The 20,946-nt window shown below is 39.7% G+C and overlaps 3 protein-coding genes and 1 long non-coding RNA gene across 4 annotated transcripts; 1 reads left to right on the forward strand and 3 right to left on the reverse strand.

Annotated features, from left to right (window-relative positions):
- Positions 1 to 3,375, reverse strand: LOC113664151 (xaa-Arg dipeptidase). The gene is made up of 3 exons (XM_027179746.2): positions 2,955 to 3,375; positions 1,968 to 2,453; positions 1 to 1,384 (listed from the first exon to the last, which is right to left on the reverse strand). Exons 1-3 carry the CDS (start codon positions 3,286 to 3,288, stop codon positions 1,005 to 1,007), a joined length of 1,200 nt encoding a protein of 399 aa, XP_027035547.2. The 5' UTR covers positions 3,289 to 3,375; the 3' UTR covers positions 1 to 1,004.
- A 1,595-nt stretch (positions 3,376 to 4,970) lies between these two features.
- LOC113664142 (xaa-Arg dipeptidase-like) lies at positions 4,971 to 7,649 on the reverse strand. Its single transcript, XM_089200970.1, has 3 exons — positions 7,239 to 7,649; positions 6,272 to 6,757; positions 4,971 to 5,640 (listed from the first exon to the last, which is right to left on the reverse strand). The coding sequence occupies exons 1-3, from the start codon at positions 7,570 to 7,572 to the stop codon at positions 5,261 to 5,263; spliced, it is 1,200 nt and encodes a 399-aa protein (XP_089057096.1). The 5' UTR covers positions 7,573 to 7,649; the 3' UTR covers positions 4,971 to 5,260.
- A 911-nt stretch (positions 7,650 to 8,560) lies between these two features.
- LOC113664150 (uncharacterized) lies at positions 8,561 to 20,717 on the reverse strand. The gene is made up of 7 exons (XM_089198761.1): positions 20,288 to 20,717; positions 18,949 to 19,227; positions 16,770 to 17,161; positions 15,368 to 15,890; positions 11,845 to 12,123; positions 10,107 to 10,498; positions 8,561 to 9,337 (listed from the first exon to the last, which is right to left on the reverse strand). Exons 1-7 carry the CDS (start codon positions 20,333 to 20,335, stop codon positions 8,833 to 8,835), a joined length of 2,418 nt encoding a protein of 805 aa, XP_089054887.1. The 5' UTR covers positions 20,336 to 20,717; the 3' UTR covers positions 8,561 to 8,832.
- Positions 14,300 to 14,818, forward strand: LOC149047855 (uncharacterized). Its single transcript, XR_016185084.1, has 2 exons — positions 14,300 to 14,406; positions 14,536 to 14,818. It is a non-coding gene; the product is annotated as an uncharacterized LOC149047855 (long non-coding RNA).
- Positions 20,718 to 20,946: the final 229 nt, after the last annotated feature.

Below are 20,946 nucleotides of genomic sequence, written 5' to 3' on the forward strand. Positions count from 1 at the left end.
ATATACCATTTATTCATGTCGTTGTAAAAATATCAAGCCGTCTGTATCCTTACTGAAGGCTAAAACATCTGAAACTCGGAAATTTGAATTTTTGATTGCAAAAAAGAATAAAAAAGAATCTATTCATTATAAAAAATGGGAAAACATGTTAGTGTAATTCAATAGATGAGTATCGGGTATTAACAGTTATAGACGCAGTTGTATATACAGTCGTTCTACCAAAAAAGGAATTTGATGTAGATTAGTATTTGTACAAATTAGGCTTATATTATTATATAACCACAACATAAATTAAATCTAGCCGACTGTGAATGTAATGTAATGTAGTATTTCGTAATTAGTGTTAGTGAGTAGCGTAAGCGTTAGTGTAATTAACTTTGTATTTGCTTGTATTACTCTAGTATCTGTGCTTTAAGTGAAAATAAAAAAAATGTTAAAAAAAAAAAATCCATAATTTTCTGAAACATGTTGATTTTCCTTGTATGATTCTTTATCTTATTTTCTACAGTCAGTTTATAAAATAATATAAAGATAAAATAATAAAGATATGAACGGCTGCCCAAAAAAAACAAAAAAAAAAAAACTACTATTCCTGAGTATAGGTAAAATTGTACGGAATAAAAAAAGGGATTATGCAGAATAAAGGAGGATTACACATAAAATGAATGAGAGTACTTCTCTGTGTCTGTCTCTGTGTCTGCGTCTGACAACTCCACAGTTATCTTTGTATTTTAAAGCACCTTAAATATTAGCAGTAGTGATGAGGTACATTTAAGGCTGCTTTTGTAAGGCTTTTAAATACAAGTCTCACTAAAAGGATGAGATTTCACAGCACGTTTTAAGAAAAATACTTCAAAAATTATATCCTGTGAATCCTTAATTCTATTCTTTGTAAGCAGCACAGTCAATTATTTACCCTGGAATATATCTACTGAAAAGTAATTTTGCACAGACTGTCTATAATGACCTTTACTGACTTATATCCACTTTTCCATCTATGACAGTTAATTTTCACCCTCATTTGGTTGTTTAAAGTCAATCCTCACTTTACCCATGAAATCTTGTTTACACAATACATCAATAGCTGTCATGGCCATTGCCTTGCTGGCAATCAAAGTTTTCTCATGAGCTTCCTCTGTTGCTGCTGCTGTTGTGAATGCATGAGAATGATTGGGTGCAGTTGTGCCAATAGAATACATGGGATGGATAGAAGGAACTACATGTGAAACATTTCCCATATCAGTGGATGCTGAGAACTTTGCCTCAGGTGGAAATGATACTCCTAAGGACTCAGCATTGGCTTGGTACAGTTCAGCAAGGGTGTTGTTGGTTTCCAGATGTGAATATTTAGTGGCTGATTCCCACTCCATGGAAACTTTGCAGCCTGTTGGAAAAGAACAAATTTTAAACATTAGGGTGCATCCTATGCTAACTCACCTTCTTAATACAAGATTCTTCCTGGCACAGACCAAACTTCCTTCTCTTTTTGGAAAATAAATTGGGTTGTTTGATCCATTGTGATTGTATTCTAGTTTAAGCCAGGAGTTTCAATAGAGGTCCATTACTGGCAGTCTAATGACACCTAAAAGACCTCTTATCACCATCTGTTTAGCCAGCAAGCAGGCTCTTGTACATGAGTTTAGCCTCATGATCCTTTTCAGGTGTGGCCACCTTATACACAATCTGGACATGCTTATGAAAAAAGTTACTGAAACCCCTGTTTAAGTTTGGGGGAAAGACCAAAAAGGGTTTTCCAACAGAAATTTGGAGGGAGAGGGTAAGATCCTTGAGCAAGTAAATTTGTTTCTCCAGATTTCTCCATACAGGTTTCAGTCACTTAGCCTTTAGAAAGTTGGGTTCCTACCCAGGTGTGCCCTCATACTTCTTAAAAAAGACATAGTATATAGAAAAACAAACAGAGTACTAGGAACAACTCTACCATGATTTTTTTTGCTCAAGTTACTTACCTGTGGCTGATGCGGCTGCTTCAAAACAATTCTTCACCTTTTCTTTTAACACTTCAAGGTCACTGTCATTCATAGTTCGAACAGAACATCGGAGCTGAGCTCGGTCAGGAATGATGTTTGGCTTAACACCCCCCTCAGAAATAATAAGGTGGACACGCCATGTGGGTTTCATCTGCTGTCTTAGTGCACTTATGCTTGTGTAAGCTATGACTGCTGCATCAAGGGCATTAATTCCTTCCCAAGGGAATGCAGCAGCATGAGCAGCGTGACCTTTGTAGGTAATTGTAGCACTTTCACAAGCGAAAATCACTGGTTTGAGAACATCCACTGGACTAGGGTGAACCATCATACAAAAGTCAAGATCTTTGAAGCAACCATTCTTGATCATTAAAATCTTGCCACCTTTTGCTTCCTCAGCAGGAGTTCCAAGGAGAACTATTTTGACTTTGGGTCTCTGATTAATGGCATTCAAAGCAATCTTGAGACCTAAGAATTAAAAACAATTCAAGGAGTTTCAAACTGGATGAACAATTTAGGATCAATATAAAATATCATTGAGGGAATGTTTGCACACGCCAGATATCTCACTTTATCTATATTTAGGAATTATCCAGTCTGCAGAGTATGGCCACAAGGTGTATACACAAATTCTTTTTTGGACGCTAGAATCGCTGGATTGCACACTAATATAACTACAGCATAGTCAAGTCCTGCCATACTTTGCAGACTAGGGAATTACTCAAGGAAGATCTCCGATCTAGTTCTATTGTGCCACATTCATCCCAGTTTTGGTATCTCTAAGCTGACTCCTGCGCACTAAACCCGACAAATTTCTTTGAGCCTCATTGTGTTCCCTTGCTCGGTTCAGTTTCGAATTGAACTAATTGAGAAAATAAACGAGAAAATAGGTTAATACGCGCCCCATAAATATGGATCGCTTTATTGGGCAGGTAGAAGTTCGTCAAGCAAATGACAACATAAACATACCTAAAGCCGCCGCTACTCCCGATTCAGCGATCAGATTATGTCCACAAGCGTGTCCTACTTCCGGTAAAGCATCATATTCGCTAATCAGTCCAACTGTAAGACCTCCATCCTCTCCGCATTCCGCCCTAAAAGCCGTATCCAAAGTGTAGTGAGGAGTTACATCGAAGCCTTGATTCGCCAAGAACTCTGTCAGCTGATCGTGGGCTGATCTCTCCTGAAAACCAAGCTCTGGGTTTTCCCAAACAATTTTGTTCAATTCATATAATTCAGGAGAATAGATATCGATCGCTTCTTTGGCTTTTTCCTTCAAGACCTTTACCTGGTCGCTCGCCATTTTTTGACAAGAAAGTGGAATGGAAAAGCACGTTCTCGCTCTGGCTAGGAAGCCGCCATTACGAAATTTCGCACCGCCCAGGAACCTGGCACTAACGCATTTTTGTACAGTTTTCCCTCAATCCAAATATCAAGATGGCGGGAAAAATGGAAAGCCTTCCCGTGCAGGTTGGCACTGGTCTTGTGCTTGTAAATTCGGCAAAAAGTCTTGGTAAACTCCAAATTCAGTGTACTTCATTCTAACCAAACTGGATTCTGCACCGAAGACGGTAAAGAATGTTAATTTAGAAATGCTGGGAAAGCAGAAAGGGTGTAAATTTGAAGATGCATGATCTGCTCAAAGCACTGGTCGTGTGCCAAAAGACTGAACTGTGAGGACTCACCAAGCATCAAGTTTACCCAGTCAGGAAGCCAAGAGTTTCAAAAAGTCAAGCAAGAGCACTTGCATTGTGCTGCTACGCTCTGCACTAATTCCTGACGCACTTAAAACAAGGACTTGAAGTATTACAGACTAAAGAAATTGCAGACTGCTCCGAGAAACGGCGTGAGTATTACAAAATTCTGAAAAACAAAGAAATTGACTTCAAACGGGATTTCATTTCCTCTCCTCACCGGAGCAAAGGGGAACGCGAGAACTAAAATGATCTCCCAGATTTGCCTTGTGCTCCTGAGTTTGCCGAGCGAAATGTACCAAACAAAATCACCACAGTCAGCAAAATAGAGTATGCAACTGAAACGGTATCAACTGAGAAAGTTGAAAAAAAGAACTTGGGTGGTGCGCTTTATGACAGTATGCAGACATATACTTCACTTTGGTACTGTTGGATACATGACAGGCACCAGTGTTTCAACTCAAGCTAGAATCTTTACCGCACTGGCTGTTTTTCTTTCAACTCCGTTTGATCGGTTAGACCTGAGTCCTTGTCCTGGAGAGTTGCTTTCCCTTTTACCTCTGGATGTTTATGCAGCTGGTTACCAGGGCAGAGTTATTTTGGGAGACTGCACAGAGAACTGGATTACATAACCAGAAAACTTTGACGTCAACAATGCAACATTTAGCACATACAAGGACCATGACATTGGCAAAACAGGAATTTGGGTGACACCTTTTGGCAGTCTTGTGCACTGCAGGGTCAGTCACTGATAATGACTTAACTGCAGACTGTGGAGTGCTGGATATGATACAAGACATAGGTGCCACAGTGCTTACAGATAAAGGGCTTGGTATCATGGTAAAGGCTTGTGTCACAATCGCCCTCCAATGAAATTTGAAGCACAGTATGAAGAGACTGATATAGCAAAGAACTTTGATATGGCCACTCTACAAATATACAATGAAAATTACATTGGATGCATAGGGATTGGTCAATTTTGAATGCTTGCTGGCCCAAGAATAGGGTTGACCTTCTATAATGTGTATACAAAGTGCAGGCTAATATTGTAAACATGCTGTTTGATCCCATCTGTGCAAAAGACACAATGAAATCGAAGTTAAGGGTAGTGTCTTGTGATTCAACTGTACCACTTTCATTTTTCATATAGGTCCATAACTTTTTTTAGGGGCTGTAAAAAGTGATGAACTTGATACAACCTGTCCAGCTTCTTATTTACTATAGCTAGAAAGCTAAAAATTATTCATTTAAATACCGTGAAGCTCAACTTCTATCATCACTGCAAAAAACATTTGAAAATTTTTCTCTTTGCTTTAATTCTTTCCATTGTCACTTTTTGCTCATATCTGTTATGATTTATTCTTTCCTTACCAAACACATCAAGCACATCAGTCTAAATGAACTTCAGAGTGCATTTGAAAGTTTCATCAAACCATTGTTTCATATACGTGTTGTATCAATCTAAGATTTGTGAACTACATACTGCACACTGAACTCACAGATATATCTCTAGGAGTAATTTTGCAGAAACTGTCCCTAATGACTTTTGCCAACTTGTCCTTACTTTTCCATCCATGACAGTTAATTTTCACCCTTATTTGGTTGTTTAAAGTCAATTCTCACTGGATCCATGAAATCTTGTTTACACAATACATCAATAGCTGTCATGGCCATTGCCTTGCTGGCAATCAAAGTTTTCTCATGAGCTTCCTCTGTTGCTGCTGCTGTTGTGAATGCATGAGAATGATTGGGTGCAGTTGTGCCAATAGAATACATGGGATGGATAGAAGGAACTACATGTGAAACATTTCCCATATCAGTGGATGCTGAGAACTTTGCCTCAGGTGGAAATGATACTCCTAAGGACTCAGCATTGGCTTGGTACAGTTCAGCAAGGGTGTTGTTGGTTTCCAGATGTGAATATCTAGTGGCTGTTTCCCACTCCATGGAGACTTTGCAGCCTGTTGGAAAAGAACAAATTTTAAACATTAAGGTGCATCCTATGCTAACTCACCTTCTTAATACAAGATTCTTCCTGGCACAGACCAAACTTCCTTCTCTTTTTGGAAATTTGTTGTCAAAGAGAAAAATTGATTTATGTTCTCTATCAATGAAACAATTGGGTTGTTTGTTTCAGTGTGATTGTATTCTAGTTTTAAGCCAGGTGTTTCAATAAGAGTCCATTACTGGCAGTCTAACGACACCTAAAAGACCTCTTATCACCATCTGTTTAGCCAGCGAGCAGTCTCTTGTACATGAGTTTTGCCTCATAACCTCTTCTCAGGCATGGCCACCAAATACACAATTTGTACATGTTAATGAAGAAAAATATTGAAACCCCTGTTTAAGTTTGGGGGAAAGACAAAAACAAGATGTGCCAAAACAAATTTGGAGGGAGTGGGCAAGATCCTTGAGGAAGTAAATTTGTTTCTCCAAATTTCTCCAAACTGGTCTCAGTCACTTAGCCTTTAGAAAGTTAGGTTCCTACCCAGGTGTGCCCTTTTACTTCTTGAAAAAGACACATAGTATATAGAAAATGAAACAGAGGACTGAGAACAAGTCTGCCATAATTTGTTTTTTTAGGTTACTTACCTGTGGCTGATGCAGCTGCTTCAAAACAATTCTTCACCTTTTCTTTTAACACCTCAAGGTTGCTGTCAGTCATAGCTCGAATGTAACACTGTAGCTGAGCTCGGTCAGGAATTATGTTTGGCTTAACACCACCCTTGGAAATGATAAGGTTAACATGCCATGTGGGCTTCATCTGCTGTCTTAGTGCACTTATGCTTGTGTAAGCCATGACTGCGGCATCAAGGGCATTAATTCCTTCCCAGGGGAATGCAGCAGCATGAGCAGCATGACCTTTGTAGGTGATTGTAGCACTTTCACTAGCTAAAATGACTGGTTTGAGAACATCTACTGAACTTGGGTGAACCATCATACAAAGGTCAAGATCTTTGAAGCAACCATTCTTGATCATTGAAATCTTGCCACCTGTTGTTTCCTTAGCAGGAGTTCCAAGGAGAACTATTTTGACTTTGGGTTTCTGATTAATAGCATTCAAAGCAATCTTGAGACCTAAGAAATAAAACCAGTTCAAGGAGTTTCAAACTGGATGAACAATTTAGGACCAATATAAAACATCATTGAGGGAATGTTTGCACAGGCCAGATGTCTCACTTTATCTATATTTAGGAATTATCTAGTCTGCACAGTATAGTAGCTATTGCATACACAATATTTCTTTAATTTCAAATTGAACTCTAGGCAGTTCCATCAGCTTTTAGAGATTCTATTTCAGTTTCTAGACCCCCCTTGTTGATCTCAGCGTAAAAGACATCCGAATCCCCATGACGCATTTTGAAATATAATTTACTCTTTTAAGTGATGTTTTTATATAGCGATGTGAGACTGTTTTAGAATGTATACGTAATTCATTACATAGTGTAGGCTAGTATAGATAATAGACAAGAAAACAGGTTGATACGTGTCCAATAAATATGGATCGCTTTATTAGGCAGGTAGAAGTTTGTCAAGCAAATGAACAACATAAACATGCCTAAAGCCTCTGCTACTCCCGATTCAGCGATCAGATTATGTCCACAAGCGTGTCCTACTTCCGGTAAAGCATCATATTCACTAATCAGTCCAATTGTAAGACCTCCACCCTCTCCGCATTCCGCCCGAAAAGCCGTATCCAAAGTGTAATGAGGAATTACATCGAAGCCTTGATCCGCCAAGAATTCTGTCAGCTGATCGTGAGCAAATCTCTCCTGAAGACCAAGCTCTGGGTTTTCCCATACACTTTTGTTCAGTTCATATAATTCAGGAGAATAGATATCGATCGCTTCTTTGGCTTTTTCTTTCAGGACCTTTACCTGGTCGCTCTCCATTTTTTGACAAGGAAGTGAAACGGAAAGAAGCCCCTGTTGCTCTGGCAAATAAGATTCATTAAGCTAATTGTTTGTGTGAGAAAGTCTGGTAACTAATTAACTAATTGCATTAAGTCGGACAAGGAGTTGGCGCATGATGCCTTCTTCACAAATATGAAAGTTCCAGAGGTACAGAAGTTTTTAAAGGAAAGAAATAATCGAATTTCTGTAAACTGGAGGCTCTTGAGAGGCGCATGTGACATTGTACGCCTCTGTTTTTTTTTTTGTTATGGCTTTCACGAGAGCGAGGCTTGTATTGTTTTCCCGAAGCTTGAGGAATAATTGGCATCGAGTTAATGACCGCCAAAGACCAACGCCGCGCGTAATGCATACTGGTCAAAACCAAACCTACTGTTAACACGTAATCTCTCAGTTCTTTTCCTGAATGGAAAATTGTTCCCATGACGATTGCGACCGTAAAACTTTTTTTTTCGGGGTTCAATTTTAGCTTCGCTAAAATTCAAACGATGAACTACGAAATTCAATGTTTTTGCGAGAACGTCTTAGTCAACTTGATAGTTCTAACTGACTAACCAACATTGGTAAATCATGTTGTAGCATTAAATGCCCTTTTTTCATATTTTTCGAACAGGGTACAATCAAAACAAGAAAGTTAAAAGCAGCTTTATTTAAAGATAACGAAGCATTTGTACCATGCCATTAAATCTTTCTTGAAATGAAAATAAAAGCGCATGTATCTGCTATTAATGATAACTCATAACTGTCGATTTGATTTGAAGGAGTTTCGTTGTGTTGTATAGACAGTACCTAGAAATGAATGACTTAAAAGAAAATTATGGGATGGTCAAATAACATGGTTCAAAAGGCAAGAAACCATAAAATTGAACTTCGAAACCAAAACATTTCCCCTTTTGGTCACCCCAAGTCTGTTGCGGTGATGCATATTAAATTAGACGTTGATGGTAATGTACAAGACAGCTTCAAATACTTTCATCATAAAAAGCGAATTTTAATTTTTACTTGGTTTGCAGTACTTGGCAGGAGCTATTACTTATAAAAAAATTGTTCAAGTCATAAAAAATGAAAAGCGGAGCTCGATGTGTCCATTTAGTCCTATTTTCTATAATCATTCGGTGATTACTGATTATTTTCTGTCGAAGGAACCGTAAACATTCGTCCATCTAGGTCCTGTTTATAAAGTGTCGCAGCACCATTGAAGATGTACTAACGGGTGACATACAGTCACACTAAAGCCCATCGTTACTCAATTGTAAATAATGATTCCACGCTTCTTTCACGGCAGTCACGTCCTTCCCAGCCGTCCAAGCACATTTTACTTCCGTCACGTACGTTGCAAGTGTAATACCCGTGCTTTTCATCGTTGTGGGGCTTGCAGTAAGTGGCACAGTCGGACCCAAACCACGAAGGATGGCAGATTTTGTAGCCTTCTTCTGTACAGTTGTAGGTTACTGGGGCTTCACTGACCAAACAAGTCCAAGAGCAGTTAGAGTCGAGGCGACTGACGCCGTCCAAGCACACCATATTGCCTTCATCGTCACAAGTGTAATTTCCGAGTTTCTCATCATTTTGAGGAACACAGAACACTGTGCAGTTCTCGCCATACCACCCAGGCAGACACGTTTTACTTCCGTCTTGTGCACAGCTGTAATGTCCGCCGTCGTCATCACGAGGGATGCATTGTGTGCGACAGTCAGAACCAAACCACGATGGTAGGCACTCTTTCTTACCATCCAACGGCCTGCATCTGTGATTCAAGAAAGGAAAAGTTATATCTATAATTTCAACTTCTCTAAAATATTTACATGGGATCATCTCCTGACTGCATAGATCTTTTTCATGATATTCTTTAGTGCCCCTGCCTCTTGAGAAAAAACTATTTTCTTTTTATACATGTTGTCAAAGACATAAAAGCTAATTTACGTGATTATTAAAGGATAGCAATAGGGCCCGCAATATATGAAAAATTCCTTGTGATACAGAAATCCTTCCCCAAATTCCTATTGGATTCTTTCTGAAGGCTGCTTTTGTAAATTTACATCATCTATGTTCCTTTCTTTCTCAGCCTCGATTACAAATAGATTCTCAGCGAAAAGAGGAGAACAAAAAGGCGGGGAGGGCGGGAGGGTATAACGGCAAAGGTTTTTGTTCTCCTTTATTTTTCCCTCGCTCTATTTTTCGAAATTTTACCACAAGCTGTCTCATTTCCGACCATATGATTTGGTTTTATTAACTGAGTTGATTATGTAAAGTAGTCACCGTAAAGAGTTTCTAAGTTGACGTTCCGAGCGTTAGCCCTTCGTCAGTGCGAATGGAGGAATTGTGGGTTGTGTTTGAGTTTATCTGTAAAAAATGGAGCTACGCTATTTGTGGGAATATAGTAACGAGAAAGGTAAGAGTAAATTATTTGAATGGAAAGCGTTGGCTCCCCCACCGACGTAGCACCACAGTTTCTTTAAAACCGTACCCCTTAAATTCCCGACCACTTTAATAAGCACATCTGTCTCCTGACTTACTTGTAATGTCCTTGAAAATCATTATCCTGAGGAACACAGTTTGCAGAACAGCGAGGACCAAACCAATTTCTCTCGCATCTTTTACAAGACGGCCCTTCCCAATGTTGAAGACAAATCTTGTTTCCTAGGTTATCGCAGGTGTAATGTCCACTCGAGTCATCCCGCGGGACACAATTCACGCTACAACTGGGACCATAGTAGTCTTTGTCGCAGTACAACTCCAAGTCAAGCTTCATGGTAACGTATCTGCTTTTCAGCGTCAAGCTTCTTCTTAAGGGATCCAAATACAACCCCGGAGTGACAGACCACAGTGTTATGGACGGGCAGCCAACGTAATCATTGTTGGTAAATTTGTCCTTATCCCAGACTTCCACCCCAACGGTAATGGCTCCCTGAGAAATAATACAATCACTCAGTTCTGCTTTGTGACTATTCGTATTCAGTATATTAGCTCCGGTGACTATAGAGATTCACACGCTCTGATTGGTTGAGGATTGCGTCATATCTCGCTATGATCACCTCGCACGAGGTACCTCGCGTTTTGTTAGTGTTACCGAGGAAGTGATAAACGCGACAAAAAAAAAACAAAAAAAGATTTAAAGAGCATTAAAGATGCCCATAGTTTGGAGTACACTTTTCAAAGGAAAGATATGAAATATTTGCTGATTGAATTAAATGAAGCTATTAAATACCAGCGGAAACTGGCTCTTTACCTCAATACGTGTAATCAAAGCAATTAAGACAGAATGGTTTCAACGTCAAAACGAATATTTAGAATAGAATTCGAAAGCACCCAGGCAATAATACTAAAACAATTATTTGCCTCGGGCTCAAAGAATATATAGTTGAATAATCCCCTCGGCTTTGTCTCGGGGACTGGTCAAAATTAGTCACTTCGCCTTGAGTGAATAATTGTTAATATCCATACAGTTCTGTCGCTGTTCCTCTGATTCGGTAACTTTTTATTAACAGGTTACCTGTGTCCGGAAAAAAAGTGTAGGAGATTGGAGTTGGTTGGGCGATATGAAAAAGTATGCCCTTATGAAATTGACTTTTAATTATATTGAGATGTGTTCAGATTTGTAATGAAAAGTTCTTTTTCACTGGAAAATATTCCGTTCAGTGCAAGCACCTGTTGAGAATTGTATCATCTTGTTAGGTGAAATATGCCAGTTTATAAAAATAGGTTTTTTTTAGCGTACTAACCTTTGAAATATCAGGCGTGACTATGATTTCAGAAGGGAGGGGGGGAGGGTCAATCAGAAAGTTTTCTAATGCGAGGGGGGTCATGTAAGGGTAGTTAGTAAGCTGAGGGGTCATACAATTCCCAAATAGCATTCCTCCAAATCCCACCACCCAGCCTTACTCAGTGAGTAATGAACGGTCCCATAAGACTCGGCGATGCAGCAGTAAAGTTGCTTATTTGGCATCAGCTCAAGTGTCACTTCGAGTGATTTCATACACAATACATGTTGTAGGAATATTGATTTAGAAAAGTGCCTTCTACTTTGAAAAAGTTATATATTTTTGGAACAGTCTGGAGAATGAAGCCTGGTGCATCATAACGTTTCTCTTGGTCGTTTAACGTGTTTCCAAAAGTACAAATACGCCCAAAAAAATTGTTCCTTTGTCGCTTTTATCTGTACTTAAGTGAAGTTAAGAAATGTTGGTCTTATGCACCAGATGACGCGGAAAAGATGACAAGAATAAAATAATTTTGCTTTATATGCGTACTTACCTTAAAAGATTCAAAAGAAAACGCTCTTCTGATGTTGAGAACATGGTTGTCATCGTCACCAACCACACCAGTCTGGCTTCTACCAATATTACAGCTGTTTGAAGAAGACCCACTAACTGCCTGACTCACACATAGTTTGAAGTAAGCATCACATGGGCGGCATCGGCCAAAGTTGAGAAATCGGTGATCACAGCATTTGCCATTGCTCAAGCGGTGAGAGGGGTTAGTGTACCTTCGTAATGTTACAATGGCGCGACCAGTTCCTTCCGAGGGTGGCGCCTGTCAACAAAAGAGATGAATCTTGCCTAAAGTAAGAGCAGGAGACACTCGATTTTATTGAGCGCAAATAATTAAGGCCTGTACACGCGATCTAGTGGTCATACACGCGTTTTCCTGTCTTTTCCCTTTCTAGCACGCGCCTTACGCGCGTTTTCGTCGAGCGCTCAGCACGAAGGCTATATCTAAATTAACTAATACCGTTGCCTCAATCATTATTATTGTGTATTGTGCTCATAGACACACTCGTAGCTCGATGTAAACCACCCAATCCGGCAGATATCTAGAGATCTGAAGTGTGTAATTCATTTTTCTCAAGACTCATTTAACCTCTGCAAGTGACTGTGTACCAAAAGCCAAATCACAGTTTTGTATATTGAGATCTTTTTCTTGTCAATAATAATAATTTGTGTCCTAACCGACCGAAGCTTTTTGTTATTTTCTAAAAAACTTCAAGAAATCAATGATTAGATTTGGCTCAAGATAAGTGTTATCAGCTGAGGATGGTAAAACTTGCCTCGACTTATGATTATTTCGAAATCATAACACTGCTTTGATAATTGTTTATCTAGAAAACATTCAGAAGAAAAACATTAAGCCGCCATAATACAAAATGTGTATTGCTGAAGAGAGTTAGTTTACAATGATTTGCATTGGTTTTTAAAATCTAAAATATGTCTTATGAGCGGCTTGTAATAAAACTCCGTGAATTAACTTTGGAGTACCAACGCGCCTGTTAAGTGTAAGGTCAAACAAATAACATTTTGTTGGTTACTCCAGTTAAGCCTGGAGACTTCTAACTGCAAGATAATAAATAGTTTATCAGGAAATAATTAATACTGAATTCATATTTTCGAGATTTTGCGATCTGGCGTGAACCATCATACCATCCTTGACTCAGCAATGTCTCTCTTCAACTTACCCCTCCTTCTTGCCACTAATCATTTTGTGTATGTGCGACATAATATGCACATTCTTAATTCTATTTTCAACTCACTGAACTCAGCCAAAATCGAATAAAAGGCCCTTTTGTCGTTAGTGAAACGATTCATGCGAAACATGACATGTATGGAAGACTTGTCCAGTACAGTTTGAACACGCCTGGCTAAAAATACTGTGATATCTTATCTGCGATCCACATTCAACCTGGTTGAATTTTGACGAAGGAAAATTCCTCTTTCATGGTTCGTTTAAATGTAAGTGTTCTGCGAGACTCTCCCAATAGATTGATGGATCAGCACTGAAATAATGAGAGCTCTGAATGTAATCAACAACTGCATAATTTATGAACGCGATCTGAGAAAAGAAATTGAATTTATAGTGGAATTGCTACAGACTTTCATAATCTGACGAACTTCTCGACATTTCCTTTGGCGAGCGAAGATTAGATCAACACAGTCTCGATTTCGTCTCCTCCCACAGCTCAGGCCGCGTAGAAATGATAGGATTTCCGGTGATGATAGAAAAACCTCCCGCACTCACGAAGAAAATATTACTTTTCAACTCGACCGGAAGTGTCTGTTACGCTTTCAATTCTAAACTGACTGCGTCAAAGCTTTTCAAGTTTGTCGTTCGCAATAATTTTAGAATTCTTGTTTCCATTTTTTTAGTCAACTTTGTCTTTCTCTCTTACTACTCTCATTTGTATGATCTTTGTTTACCCTGGAACATTAGTATTCCAAGACTTCCTTCTACATTAAGTTATAATTTTCCTGCTCGTTAGTCGCAAATGTCGTCACTCGTCTTTCCACGAAGGAATTCTTCATTTTTTTTATTTTGACGAGTCTCATTAGCGGTGTTCTTTATAGATTAGCCACCAGCGCTCTGAGCTCATGTTTGACAAAAATTAAGCAGAAGCAAAATAGTTAAAAGCACTTACCATGAAAGTCAGCATCACAGCCACAGCGCCAACAAACCAGAGCAGCATTTCGTAAATAGAAATTTCGCACAAAATTGGCGACAATTATATGGTACTAGTGGCAATAAAAGCGTAGTGAGACTCTCACTTGTATTTTGCTGTTTCAGCCGAATTTTTTTAACATCCGTTCACAGTGGACCCCAATGCTGTATAGAGCGTGAAGCATGAAACTGCCTTTTTTATAGGTGATCAGATGTCGAATTTTTGACTTATAGCCAAAAGCCTAGATTCTTCTGGATAATACTACCCTTGAACAAACATGACGTACGCCTTGGCGTGGGTTGAACGGGGTTGGGGAGGAAGGGGAGAGCGGACCATCGTACAGAAAAAATGTTAGGAGCAAGGGGCGCATCTTACACCACTTTGAGGTACCTCCAGGTTGTAACATCTTAAACATATTCTCGGGGATAGTTTTATAGGTTTCACCTTTTTGGAACATTACTGATTAACAACATAACTACCAGACAAGAATCTAATTTCTTTCCTCCATTTCAAAGGAAAATTTCTCCCTCCCCCTCTTTCCCGGAACACGCAGCTGGAGCCGAATGCTCCTAGTTTCCAGACATTCAGCTTATGTCCCTCCGTCGCGGGCTGTAGAGATAGAGAGTTTTAACCAAATGTGGAAAGTGGAGAAATAAAGGAAAACTCACAGTACAGAGATAATTTGATGGCTGACAATTCGTGACTGGGATGAGTTACATCATGTATCACTCGTGATATCTTTTCTTTTTCACCCTTAAGCCAATTAAGACCGCAAAGGTTATCAACACGTAATAAAAAGAGGAATAGATAAAAGGGAAGTTGTCTGAAAAAAATGTGTTTTTATTACATCATGGTTAGATTACAATAACACTAAAATGAATAACGATAACGAAAGATAACAAACTGCGGAAGTAAATGGTTATCTTTGGACGTGTTTGCTTTTCTTTTTTGTTTTGGGTCAAAATATGTTTTTTGACACATTTTGTCACTTGCCGGCTACTGTTTAAAAAAGCCAGCAATTGACAGATAAAACTATATTTACGAAGGATAAGTTATTGGCTATCACAACAAACTAGCTTCCTGTCTTCTTTATCAGTTGTTTTCATTCAAGTTTTTTGTTTCAATTAGCTATTGAATTTAATAACTAGAACAACATACTGGTGTTACGAAATCGTAATAACACATCTAGAATCACGTAACAATACCCTTACTCGTTTAAACATACGGCGTAATAATCTCTAAGTATAAAATAAAAAAAATTGTCATTCCGCAGAATACCTCCTGCAAAAAGCTCATGCCACATGGTAATCTACTGAATTATCTGTCAAAACTGCATGCTCAGTTCTTTTTTCGATTAAGACAGCTTAGCCCTTCCCAGCCAGGTCTGCACACTTTACTTCCATCTCTTGGCTCGCACGTGTAATGCCCGTGCTCGTTGTCATCATGAGGGACACAATACTGGAGACACTCTGGGCCATGCCACCACTTCTTGCATTGCTTAACTCCATCGTCAGAACAATAGATGTAGCCTTGCTGGAAGCCATACGTGTCATCTGCCAAGCAGGATAAAGAACAATCCGCGCCATACCAACCCAGGAGGCAGTCCATGCAGTCTGGAGAGCGGTACCCGTTTAGACAGACTTTGCCGCCTTCCTCGTCACAAGTATAGTGGCCTCGTATGTCATCATCTTGAGGAATGCAAAACACTGTGCAGTTCTCTCCGTGCCATCCGTCATGGCATGTCTTTTTTCCGTCACGTGCACAGCTATAGTGGCCGTTGTCATCATCGTCATGAGGAATGCAGTGCGCCTTGCAGTCGCTACCAAACCACCACTGTAGGCATTGTTTCGTTCCATCTGATTGGCTGCATCTGTAGAGGTAAATGCAATCTTTGGTGTCTAAGAAAGCGTAATGTATAAAACTGGGAACAATACTACTGACCTGCTTTCCCAAACAACCGAACGAACCCATTACTAACAGTGGCTAAACCACTTTTTAGGTAGCTGAATTTTTTTCGTGTTGGCTATTTTTGACTTTGGATCTCTTCCACATGAGCATTAAGAAGGCAAATAAAAAACGCCTTGAAATACCTTGCACATTTGTGCAAACTGCACATAGAACAACTTACTTGTAATGTCCAAGCTCGTCACTGTCTCGAGGTACACAGTATGTAGAACAGCCAGTACCAAACCAGTTTTTTACGCATCGTTTACAAGATAGCCCTTCCCAACAAGAAAGACAGATTTTGTCTCCCTGCCTATCAGAGTTGAAATGTCCATCTCGCGGGTCATCCCGAGTGGTACACCATCGAGTGTGGAGGGCGAAAAGGCGGGGAGGGGAGGGGAGGGTAAAACGGCAAAAGTTTTTGTTCTCCTTGTGTAACCCCTAAATTTCTCCCTCGCTCTATTTTTCGAAATTTTGCCACAAGCTGTCTCATTCCCGACTAGAGAATTTGGGTTTATTAACTGAGTTAATAATGTAAATTAGTTACCGTAAGGAGTTTTCTAAGATGGCCTCTCCAGTGTTAGCCCTTCGTCAGAGCGAATGGAGGAATTGTGGGTTGTGTGTGTGTTTATATGTAAAATGTGGAACTAAGCTATTGGTGGGAATATAGAAATGAGAAAGGAAAGAATAAATTATTTGAATGGAAAGCGTTCGCTACCCCACCGAAGTAGCACCACAGTTTCTTTGAAACTGTATTCCCTTAATTCCCAAACACTTTAATAAGCACATCTGTCTCCTGACTTACTTGTAATGTCCTTGAAAATCATTATCCTGAGGAACACAAATTGCAGAACAGCGGGGACCAAACCAATTGCTCTCGCATCTGTTACAAGACGGCCCTTCCCAACGTTGAAGACAAATCTTGTTTCCCAGGTTATCGCAGGTGTAATGTCCACTCGAGTCATCCCGCGGGACACAATTCACGCTACAACTGGGACCATAGTAGTCTTTGTCGCAGTACAACTCCAAGTCAAGCTTCATGGTGACGTATCTGCTCTTTAGCGTCAAGCTTCTTCTTAAGGGATCCAAATACAACCCCGGAGTGACAGACCACAGTGTTATGGACGGGGAGCCCACGTAATCATTGCTGGTAAATTTGTCCTTATCCCAGACTTCCACCCCAACGGTAATGGCTCCCTGAGAAATAATAAAAGCACTCAGTTCAGCTTTGTGACTATTCGTATTCAGTATAATTGCTCCAGTGATTATAGAGATTTATGTGCTCTGATTGGTTGAGGATTGCGTCATATCTCGCTTGAACAAACATGACATACGCCCTGGCGTGGGTGGAACAAGGTTGGGGAGGAAGGGAGAGTGGACCATCATACAGAAAAAATGTTAGGGGCGAGGGGTGCATCTACACCACTTTGAGGTACCTCTAGGTACTAACATCTTAAACTTATTCTCGGGGATAGTTTTATAGGTTTCACCTTTTTGGAAATAACTGATTAACAACATAACTGCCAGACAAGAATCTAATTTCTTTCCTCCATTTCATAGGGAAATTTCTCCCTCCCCTTCTTTCCCGGAACACGCAGCTGGACCCGAATGTTCCTATTTTTCAGACCTTCAGCTAAATTTTAAAATTGCTACCACGCGTTTTGTTAGTGTCACCCAGGAAGTGATAAACGCGACAAAAAAAAAAAAGAAAAAAGATTTAAAGAGCGTTAAAGATGCTACTTAGGTCTGAGAAATACTTTTCAAAAGAAAGACGTGAAATATTTGCTGATTGAATTAAATGAAGCTATTAAATACCAGTGCAAACTGGCTCTTTACTTCGATACGTGTAATCAGAACAATTGAAACAGAACGATTTCAACGTCAAAACAAGTATTTACAATAGAATTCGAAAGCACCCAAGCAATTATGCTGAAACAATTATTTGCCTTAGGCTGAATGAATATTTAGTTGAATAATCCCCTCGGCTTTGTCTCGGAGACTAGTAAAAAAAATATTGACTTCGCCTTCAGTGAATAATTGTTAATATCCATACAATTCTATCGACGTCCCTCTGATTCGGTCACTTTTTATTAACAGGTTACCTTTGTTCCATGGGAAAACTGGGCATCACGAAAAATAACAAGAAATGAAGGACCACTCATTCAACATGGAGGGAGGCGGGGGAGAGTTGTGGGTTGGAATGCGAAAAAAACCGGCTTTAAAAGAGGTCCGGAAAAAAAAATGAAGGAGAACGGAGTTGGTTGGTTATTGAATAAAAATACATGCACGTATGAAATTGACCTTAAATTTTTTTGAGATGTGTTCAGATTTGTAATAAAACGCTCTTTTTCATTGGAAAATATTCCGTTCATTGCAAGCACCTGTCGAGAATTGTGATCTTGTTAGGTGAAATATGCCAGTTTATAAAAACAATTTTTTTAAAGTGTGCTAACCTTTGAAATATCAGGCATGACTATGATTTGAGAAGGGGGGGGGGGGTTCATTCAAAAAGTTCCCTAATGCGAAGGGGGTCATGTGAGGATAGTTAGTAAGCTGAAGGGTCATACAACTCCCGAATAGCATTCCCCCAAATCTCACCACCCAACCCTATTCAATGAGTAATGAACGGTCCCATAAGACTTGGCGATTTTATTGTAGCAGTAAAGTTGCTTATTTGGCATCAGCTCAAGTGTCACTTCCGAGTAATTTCATACACAATACATGTTGCAGGAATATTAACTTAGAAAAGTACCTTCTACTTTGAAAAAGTTATTTGTTTTTGGAACAGTCTAGAGAATGAGGCCTGATGCATCATAACTTTTCTCTTAGTCGTTAAACGCATTTCCAAAGGTACAAATACGCCCAAAAAAATTGTCCCTTTGTCGCTTTTACTAAAGTAAAGTTAAAAAATGCACTTCTAATGCACTAAATGACGCGGAAAAGATGACAAGAATAAAATAATTTTGCTTTATATGCGTACTTACCTTAAAAGATTCAAAAGAAAACGCCCTTCTGATGTTGAGTACATGGTTGTCATCGTCACCAACCACACCGGTCTGGCTTCTACCAATATTACAGCTGTTTGAAGAAGACCCACTAACTGCCTGACTCACACATAGTTTGAAGTAAGCATCACATGGGCGGCATCGGCCAACGTTGAGAAATCGGTGATCACAGCATTTACCATTACTCAAGCGGTGAGAGGGGTTAGTGTACTTTCGTAATGTTACAATGGCGCGACCAGTTCCTTCCGAGGGTGGCGCCTGTCAACAAAAGAGATGAATCTTACCTAAAGTATGAGCAAGAGACACTCGATTTTATTAGGCGCAAATAATTAAGGCCTGCACACGCGATCTAGTGATCATAAACGCGTTTTCCTGTCTTTTTCTTTTGTAGCACTCGCGTTACGCGCGTTTTCGTCGAGCGCTCAGCACGAAGGCTATATCTAAATTGACTAATACCGGTGCCTCAATCATTATTATTGTGTATTGTGCTCATGGACACACTCATCGCTCGATACAAGTCACCCAATCAGATATCTACAGATCTCAAGTGTGTAATTAATTTTCTTAAGACTCATTTAACCTCTGCAAGCGAATGTGTTCTAAAAGCCAAATCATGGCTCGATGAAATTTTAGTGTTCTGCGAGACTACCCGAATAGATTGATAGATCAGCACTGAACTAATGAGAGCTCTGGATATAATCAACGACTGCATAATATATGAACTTGATAACGATTCGCGCGATCTGAGACAAGAAATTGAATTTATAGTGGAATTGCCACAGACTTCCACAACCTGACTCGATATTTCCTTTGGCGAACGGAGAGTAGGTCAACACAGTCTCATTTTCATCTCCTCCCACAGCTCACGCCGCCGAGAAATAATAGGATTTCCGGTGATGATAGGCGCTCACGAAGAAAATCTTCCTTTTCAGCTCGACCGGTAGTGTCCTTCTGAATTGTTTGTTGCCTTTCAAAATGATTTGCACTCGGTTCCATACCAGTCAACCAGGCAAATCAGTAATTTTAGAATTCTCTTCGCCGTACGTGTTTAGTCAACTTTGTATTTCTCTTTTACTACTCTCATTTGTATGATCTTTGTTTACCCTGGAACATTAGTATGCCAAGACTTCCTTCTACATTACGTTATAATTTTCCTGCTCGTTAGTCGCAAATGTCACTTGGCTTTCCACGGAGGTTATCTACGTTCTTTTTGTTTTGGCGAGTCTCGTTAAAAGTATTCGTTGTGGATTGGCTGCCCGCGCGCTGAGCTCATGTTTAACACAAAAGAAGCAGAAGCAAAATGTTCAAAAGCACTTACCATGAAGGTCAAAATCCCAGCCACAGCGCCAACAAACCAGAGGAGCATTTCGTAAATTGTTCAAGATATAACTTCAATTATATGGTACCAGTGGCAATATAGTGAGACTGCTACTTGTGTATCGTCGTTCTGTTACTTGTGTATCGTTGTTTCAGCCGATTTTTTTAACATTCGTTGACAGTGGATCCCAATGCTGCATAGAGCCTTAAGCATGAAATTTCCTTTTTTTTTAGACGATCAGATATCGAATTATTGACTCATGGCCAAATGCCTAGATTATTTTGGATACTGCTACGTTTGAGCAAACATGACATACGCCCTGAAGTGGGGAGGAAGGGGAGAGCGGAGCATCAAAAAAAAACATTTTAGGGGTGGGGGGTGCATCTTGCACTACTTTGAGGTACCTCTAGATATTTGAAATTTTAGACTCATTCTTGGGGATAGTGTTAGAGGCTTCTCCTTTTTGGAAATAACTGATTAATAACGTAACTGCCAATCAATAGTCTGATTTCATAGAAGAAGTTCTCCCTCCCCCTCCCCCCTGGAACACGCAGCTGGAGCCCAGTTTCCTAACATTCAGCTCATATCCCTCTTTTGTGGGCTGTAGAGATAGAGAGTTTTAACAAAAGGTATAATGCAGAGAAATAAAGGAAAACTCG

The sequence above is a fragment of the Pocillopora damicornis genome, chromosome 3 (genome assembly GCF_964200805.1).
Source record: "Pocillopora damicornis chromosome 3, jaPocDami1.2, whole genome shotgun sequence".
NCBI lineage: Eukaryota > Metazoa > Cnidaria > Anthozoa > Scleractinia > Pocilloporidae > Pocillopora > Pocillopora damicornis.

What these genes read in the sequence shown, in the direction of transcription:
- LOC113664150 (XM_089198761.1), bottom strand. Translation starts at nt 20,335, where the DNA reads ATGCTCCTCTGGTTTGTTGGCGCTGTGGCTGGGATTTTGACCTTCATG. An exon ending in TTTCTTTTGAATCTTTTAAG is followed by an intron (nt 10,499 to 11,844) that starts GTAAGTACGCAT and finishes ATTATTTCTCAG; the next exon opens with GGAGCCATTACCGTTGGGGT. An exon ending in GATTTTCAAGGACATTACAA is followed by an intron (nt 9,338 to 10,106) that starts GTAAGTCAGGAG and finishes CTTGAATCACAG; the next exon opens with ATGCAGGCCGTTGGATGGTA.
- LOC113664151 (XM_027179746.2), bottom strand. Translation starts at nt 3,288, where the DNA reads ATGGCGAGCGACCAGGTAAAGGTCTTGAAGGAAAAAGCCAAAGAAGCG. An exon ending in GGGAGTAGCGGCGGCTTTAG is followed by an intron (nt 2,454 to 2,954) that starts GTATGTTTATGT and finishes TTTAATTCTTAG; the next exon opens with GTCTCAAGATTGCTTTGAAT. An exon ending in AGCAGCCGCATCAGCCACAG is followed by an intron (nt 1,385 to 1,967) that starts GTAAGTAACTTG and finishes CTTTTCCAACAG; the next exon opens with GCTGCAAAGTTTCCATGGAG.
- LOC113664142 (XM_089200970.1), bottom strand. Translation starts at nt 7,572, where the DNA reads ATGGAGAGCGACCAGGTAAAGGTCCTGAAAGAAAAAGCCAAAGAAGCG. An exon ending in GGGAGTAGCAGAGGCTTTAG is followed by an intron (nt 6,758 to 7,238) that starts GCATGTTTATGT and finishes TTTATTTCTTAG; the next exon opens with GTCTCAAGATTGCTTTGAAT. An exon ending in AGCAGCTGCATCAGCCACAG is followed by an intron (nt 5,641 to 6,271) that starts GTAAGTAACCTA and finishes CTTTTCCAACAG; the next exon opens with GCTGCAAAGTCTCCATGGAG.